We start from the raw sequence: 7,791 nt of genomic DNA, 5'->3' as shown, positions 1-7,791 counted from the left end.
CAATAGTTAAAACTACCACAAAAATATCGAATATCAAGTAAGTTAAAACCCATGCAAATTCGGAAAAACCTATTATAATCTGCATCGCACACCGCTGGACGCTCTTTTCATTCGATACCTTTTGTTGGCGGATTCAATTAAGTTTACATCGGCACCGAGGTCAGTTAATAAAAACCGAAGCCTACAAAAATTGGTGCGTAAATCAAATTCAATAAAGTGCAGTACAATAGAACGGGACGGGACATCGGAAAATGACGGCGGGAACAATGACGCACACGCACACATCCACGACCAATTTATATTGTCAAGCACACGAAACGGATATGTTGCTGTTATTACCGTTGAGGTTTTCATCATGTCGATATGAAACGTGTTTCAACTGATTTCATTGTTACTCGAACCTGCGTAAGGTTCATAATAAAATTGACAATTGTTTATTAACAAAAACGAATTCGAATAGAAATACTCTATTACGTTTTAATGACTGATTTTGTAACGGAAAATAGTCACACAGAAAAACATAAATAAATTAAGAAATCTACAGTTAGCCTGTTTTTACGTCTGTAGTTTCTTAATTTCTACTGAAATTGATTTATCGAAACAGTTACTGTAACTCCAAACTCCTCCAAATTCATGCATGCATGATCGTAAAATCACGGAACATCTATCTTCAACTTGAACATAACACACAACTAAACGAAATAAACAAGCACAAAAATAATTGTGAGCGCACCCTTTCCTCCATTATATGCACCGATTGAACACCTCCCGTTACCCTTCCACATTAAGGATTCCCGTCCACCTTTCCACGTCTCCGAATTAATCGCCCGAGAGCCGCTCTCTATTAAAGTTTCTTCGCAAGTTGTTTAAGAGGCTCAAGTTCCTTAAAACTCTGCAGATAATGTTAAACATTCATTTAAGTGCGCGAGGACCGCCCAACTTCCGAATTGTCGTATAAATCTTCTAATTCTTGAAGCGTTTAATATTCATATCACCGTTCCCGAGTCACAGTTGGTAAGCCGGCGAAAAGTTCGCCTAGCCTCCACGGAATTTGTACGCAACCGGTACCTAATGCGAATTTACTCACACGCTTCAAATATTTAGTCCTTAGTATATTATGTTTGATGTGCAGCTTAATTCGTTTAGCACGCCAGGTATTCTAGTAAAAGGAATGTTCATACTGCCAGACTAAATATTTACTGTACGTGTATGTATATTATATTATTTTTAGTGTGGTACACAAAACAAGTAAAAACGTTACTTTACATTGCAAAGTAAATATCAAAAATTCGAATAAAAAATAAATTCAATCGAATTTTGTGTACACACAAACATTAGGCACTGTTACAAAATTTAGTTTCTATTATTTCAAACAATGAATAAATATCCATATAAAAATAAAATAGACCAACTAGAGCCGTTGAAAAATCCCGGTATCATTTTATATTCACCGACAAAACAATAAAATCAGCCGCTGTTACGGATACCCATGCGGATGCCCTATAAATATTCGTTCGATTGCTTTTCACAAAATCAATATAGCTATTAAAATACAACTACGATTAAAAGTTATATAGCAGTTTTATTGACATTTTAGGGCATCGTTTTATAACGTCGAACGTAGAAGTGTAAAGCAATTGGGGGATGCAGCCAAAACACGTAGCTCGTTCATTCGGACCGTTATAACAATACCAAGTTGAGAAGACACCGCTGGCCCCTAAAACCGAATAAAGTTTAAAGACATTGAGAGAAAGCTTAGAACAGTAAGACAGGTCCATCTAAACTGGACATGTAATAACCATTGGAGCAAGTGGTATTGACGTGGCTGCATCAGCGGTTTGGATACGACATCCCCGCTCATTTGTAACAATGATAGTGCTACTCTACCTTGAAGTGGCTATTCTAATTGCTATTTTGTAGGCGATTCGAAACTACTTTAGAATTACTTTCGAGCCAAGCATTTCACATATAAATAAAGCACATTCAAAACCTAAGCATTTTTCCCTCTCAATGTTTTATACATTTATCCAATTTGAAATAAAACTGAATAGACGTACCTACACAGCAAGCGAGCGGTGCGCGCCCGCCCAAGCCATGTTTCCGTCCACATATTTTAAATAAACTGTACTTTTTTATGTTCTTAGCATATTTTTCAAAAGCCGACGCGGTTCCAAGCGTATTAATACGCACTCTTAAACACCCCTAACATGAATAATTAGGTGTTCCCCAGATTTATCCGCCACCGTTATCTGTAGAACACGCGTTTTAAAATCGCGAAGTCATTCTTTTCGCTTTATTGAGGATAATACATCTTGGCTCGGATGAGATTCTGATTAATGTCTTTAACTCGAGTCGGCGTAACTTTGTCAAAGATAGCGGAGAAAAATAAAGGGACGTGACTCGACTAATTCGATTTTTACTATAGAGAGAGTTGAAAGAATTTATAGCATAATGAAAAAATGAGGGTTAAATACTTGCGAAGGAATGTAAAACTCTTTGTTTTACCTGGCAGTGAAAATATGTTAAGAAAAATGATATCAATTCTTCTTTTGAAATTTCTACTGTCAGGTCAGCAATGTATTTGACGGTGAAACGTCATACAGTTTTCCTATAAATATTTATGATAGTTTTCTTTAAATATGAAAACTAAAACTTTGATTGCACTATGTTTCGGTAACCCAACAATGCTATTTGCGTATTTTCCTTTCCTCTGTGGAAGATTGGTTTGTAAATGTATGTTTTGTTAATTTTGCAGCAATGTCATTATGTGTCGAAGTGTACGCGGATGGTGAACAGGAAATAAAGAGAGGACTTTATCCTTACATGGTAAGTCAGTTGCAACTTGTTTTGTTGTGATGCTGTGGAGCTGCTGAAGATGTATTGACGTTACATGTCATCGACACAGTGAAACAAACTGAAGCAACGAAAAATGTGGAACATCTTGTAAGGAAACAGATTTCATGCCTACTGTGATAAAGACAAATTAATTTTAATAATAGTGGTGTGTTTTTTATATAAATAAGTCTATAATATTTGCCTATATACACTTGAATCGATAACGAATATTTTCAAACTATACTTCTAAATGTTAATGGACAATATTGTTTCTAGGCATTCTTATATTACCCTGATGAGACGGTGATAGACGGCAGTGGAGCCAGATTCCTTCGTGGTGCAGTGCTCATTAGACCCGAGTGGTTGATCAGCTCCGCTGTTGGCTCCAGTATTCTCACAGAGGAATCTAATGGTTTCCCACGAAAAACACTTCTAGCAAGACTTGGCGCAATCAGTATTGATACGAATTTTACGCTTAATGAAGATGAGGATGAACAAGAACGAGAGGTATGGGAAACGTTAATAAGCTTGCATCATTTTAAAACCTCATAAATTCTCAAGATTTATGTATCATTTTATATTAATTTGACCATTTATCGTGTAAATGTTAATTTTATTATAACTTTCGTGAGACATACCTAATTAATTATTATGTTATCCGCTTACTCACGTAACTGTTTGACGAGGAACTCGACGCATCGTGTTGCGGAATGCTGCTCATGAATATGAGCCTCTAGCATAGCTTGAAACTAATCGAGTAAAATCATCATTGTACCTAAATTAATTACTTTTAAATCTATTTCACTAATGGCTTATTGAAATATTTTATATATTTTGATTGATTTTATTTTGTGTATAGAAGTTGATGTTTATAATTTTCTTGTACAGGTGATACAAATAGTTCGTCCATACAACCACAGTGCGACGCAGTGGTGGCGCACTGATATCTCCTTGATGAAGGTGCTACTGCCGTTTAACATAACTACAGCAGTGAGCGTCGCTAACCTCAGCCCCAAACAAGAGATCACAGAGAAGGCCTGCACAATACTCGTTTTTGTTGTAAGTACATTTTTTTTATGATATGAACCAGTAAACGAGCTGACAGATCACCTAATGGAAAGCAATCGCCGCCTAATACTAGTGCTTTTCAGGCATTTTGGGGCTTAGGAATTTAAGGGTTGTTGGGTAATTGGGGATTGGGAAGATTGGGAAGGGGGTAATTGGGCTTGCTGTAACCTCACCCTCGCAACGAAACACAACGCAAGCGTTGTTTCACGTCGGTTTTTATGGGTTATTGACACCCTTTCGGATGTTATTCCTTATGTGAAATGTGACTTAGTTTCATAAAACGATTTACAGAAAAAAGATGGCAACTGGACTGAAGAACGGAACTTAATCCAGTTTGCTGTTGAACTGCTACCGCCTTCCATCCAGAACTGCGGTCCACACTTTGTTAACTCCATGACCTGCGGCTCTCGCACCGATGACAGCAAGAACGCACTCTACGATCCCAACTTCTGCCAAGTAAGTTCTTATGCAAATACATTTTTAATTCAAACTTGCAATAAAAAATCTGTACGTAAATAAATTACCTAAAAACTAATTCATGTTTTTTATAATAAAATGCATTGTTTGTAATGATTTGATTTTCTATCCTAGGGGAATAGTGGTGGCCCACTTATTTGTGAACAAGAAGTAGTGGGACTTCAAACCTACATAGACAATGATTGCAAGCAGCCACATCTGTACCAGCAGTTGTATGCATGGGAAAATTTTATCTCGTGCGGCACAGAAGACAAATGCCATGAAGAGCAGTGCACGCATATTTGTGACGTAGCTAACAAAGATCCTCCTGCACCAGAAGTTATTGTTCAAGAGACTACTCCTATACCTGTAGTGAGTTTGATTGAAACCACGATAGCTCCTGTTCCCGTAGTCACTTCGGCCATTCCAGACACCACAACAGACAGTGAATCTGATACTTCGAGTGTGATGGTCATGTCTACCGCACAACCAGAAGAAATAGTAACAACGACAGAACATTCATCTTCAGTGCAAGAATCTTCCCCCACACATCCAGTTTCTGAATCAGAGAGTGTTGAACCAAAGACCTGGCCAAAAGAGACATATACAAGTGAGCGTAAGAAACTTGAAGAAGGAAATTTAGAAAACCCAGATAGGAAGCCAAGTGTGGAAGCTCAACAACAAGACTTAAAAGTCAAAAGCGTCCCCGTACGTAGCGCCGGCCGAAGCAATGTGTCTAATACCTTAAGTCTTTTCTTTGGATTCTTCATTTTGGCGTGTTTGATTTAATGTTAATTTTTGTGATATTATTTGTCAGAGTATTAAACTTTTAATTGTTTGGTACTTTGGTTTTCATTTGATCAAACATTTTCTTCATGATTCGATAGTTTAATTCTTCGCTAATAATAAAACTACAATGAAGCACCCGGTAAGACCCTCGTCTTAACGCGGCGCTGAAGTTTGTCGAATAAGTAGAATTAAGTAAGGTTGCAAGCTTTACGCCTCCGTAGCTTGCTCTAATAGCATTAACAAGTTTCCAGACCATATTGACGGAATTTATGCATTCTGCAATTAAGAATTTAATGAATAAGTAGATCTATACATGGTGGTTTGGAGTTTTATTCAGTCTGCTTTAGACAACAAGAGGTTATTTAAAATTGTAATTTTACTGGTAGTTTGTACTGGTGGGTTATAGTTAACCAGTGCGTCACAAATAGTAAGCAATAAATGAATGATTTAGCTGCACTCTTTCTTACTTTACATTTTTATTTTAATACCAATAGCGGTCCATCTTTAGTTAATTTTTTAAGAACCATATTACTTCAAATGAATAGATATAGCCTACCTATATTTTATTTACGAATGTCCAGAAATGAACCTTACACATCTTTACTGACCAAGAAAAGGTACAAATGTCCTGATAAAAATTTGCTACCTCTATCTTACTAATTCGAGTCATTGTGAAACTAATTATCATATCTGGAGAAGACAAATCCGCGAGAGTCTCGGTTGGCGACGACACCGGCGGCGCGATGTCGTGGCGAAGCTCCTTATTTGCATTTTCACAAGTCGTGGTTAAGTACACTTAACTTCCCAAGTCTACAACCCTCTTGAAAATTTGTTTCTGATGCGTTAAGGTCTTTAAATATACTTTATGGCTTACATAGTTTGGACTTTGTGTTGCTTGAGATGCTTTAACAATGATTTATTTTAAAACGCAATACGTGGTGGTATCACAGTTTGATCAGTTGTAAAATCTGAAAAAAAATATTATATAAAAATATTATTATGTTATGTTACTCATTATTCTCGAAAAGAGTAAGTAGAGGAACATCATAGAGATGTTACACTCCATAATATTTCATCTTAAAATTTTGGAGAAATTATTAATTAAATAGTATTCTGAAAATCGTACCTCCTTTATTAACGTCTAACTAATATCGTATCTGGTACCGAATGAATCTACATCGTTACGTTAAAACTTCCCCAAAAATTACATGTGCATCCACTCGACAGAAAAAAAACAGTCATAGAATATTTTATCCGTATTCACAATTTGATTTGTAGCGATCTTCGTCATTCGAACAAACATCACACATTATTTCCTAACATCTTACACTTTACACCGAAACCGCTCCATCTTTAAACTGAATAGCATTTTCTTCCGAAACTTCCCAAGTGCACTGAATCGAAATGTATCTTAATACGACTCGATGTGTTTAAATTCGAAAGGGGATCGCATCGGAAAACTGTTATGCATATTTTAAAGTTAAATTTACTTACATCGAACCCACAGTGCCGAAGGAAGATTCGACTCTAAAATATCTCTTTGCGAACTTTAAAATGTTTTATGATATTCAACGGACGTGATAACGGCGAAATTTTTGAATAACCCACTCAATCGAAATGAATATAAAACATATTCATTTGAATTTATCGTTCGAGGAATACGTGACTTATTATTCTTTGAATAATATTTCATTTGTTTATCCCTAACCTGCTTTTAAGACTTATTTTATTAGCTTTTAGCTTGATTTCTGAACGAGGCTTAATATTTCTTTGGTTAAATTCCAAAATAAACTAAATTATAATAGTATGAAAGTAATGAATCATTACTACAAGGGACTAATAACATCTCAGTATTATAAGTTGGGCGACACTCTTTTTTATTATAGAGATAAAATTGCCGCTGTCTTCTCCTTTTTAGAGACATGTGAAGGAGTTTCTAATAAAATTTCATTTACAAAACCACTTTGCATAGTAAAGCAACACGAAAAATAAAGAGCGAATGATTAATTATATCATTTTGCAAAATTAACTTGAAGCAGAACAAGTAAAATAATGTAGCGCCTTAACTTTATATTATAGCAAAAGTACTAACAACGATTTCAATTCAGCACATTAATTACTGTGAAACAAACGCAACTTTTAGCATTTGATAATACAAGGAGGGTCGAGTTAACAAACAAAAGGAATTAATTCAACAATCTCATAAAAAGAAATAAGCAGTTCATAAAACTTTTAATAATTAAAACTCAAATAAAAATAGGAGCTTCGGGGGTATAGCTCGACCACTTTACTTAGACCTGCCTCACCCTCCTCTGGTCTACGAAGAAATGGTGAATCTGACGGGATTTTATGTAAGTCCAGAGTTCTTTACAAATGGGCAATGTGCAAGAACCATTTTCCTATATAAATCCCTGCTGGAGGGTAAAAGAACTGACAACTGTCGTTAACTCATCCTGACCGGGCATTAAGGAGTGTAAACAGGGAATAGCTCGTAAAAATAATAGCTCGTCTATTTATCAAGATAAGGATTATTAATAGGTACATTTTATATTTTATTTTTCATACATTGCGACCCCCGTCGCCATTCAAACTCAAATTCAACCTATTGCGTAGTTAAAGGGGAAATCATCCAATGACTTCTCA

At 35.9% G+C, this 7,791-nt stretch overlaps 1 protein-coding gene across 1 annotated transcript; it reads left to right on the top strand.

Moving 5' to 3' along the window:
- Positions 1 to 2,529: 2,529 nt before the first annotated feature.
- LOC118263506 (uncharacterized) lies at positions 2,530 to 5,202 on the top strand. The gene is made up of 6 exons (XM_035575540.2): positions 2,530 to 2,673; positions 2,756 to 2,826; positions 3,112 to 3,342; positions 3,724 to 3,894; positions 4,195 to 4,359; positions 4,495 to 5,202. The coding sequence occupies exons 1-6, from the start codon at positions 2,640 to 2,642 to the stop codon at positions 5,146 to 5,148; spliced, it is 1,326 nt and encodes a 441-aa protein (XP_035431433.1). The 5' UTR covers positions 2,530 to 2,639; the 3' UTR covers positions 5,149 to 5,202.
- Positions 5,203 to 7,791: the final 2,589 nt, after the last annotated feature.

The sequence above is a fragment of the Spodoptera frugiperda genome, chromosome 27, assembly GCF_023101765.2.
Source record: "Spodoptera frugiperda isolate SF20-4 chromosome 27, AGI-APGP_CSIRO_Sfru_2.0, whole genome shotgun sequence".
NCBI classification, from domain to species: Eukaryota; Metazoa; Arthropoda; class Insecta; order Lepidoptera; family Noctuidae; genus Spodoptera; species Spodoptera frugiperda.
The sequence above is the reverse complement of the archived record's forward strand: the minus strand, read 5'-3'. Positions and strand labels throughout refer to the sequence as shown.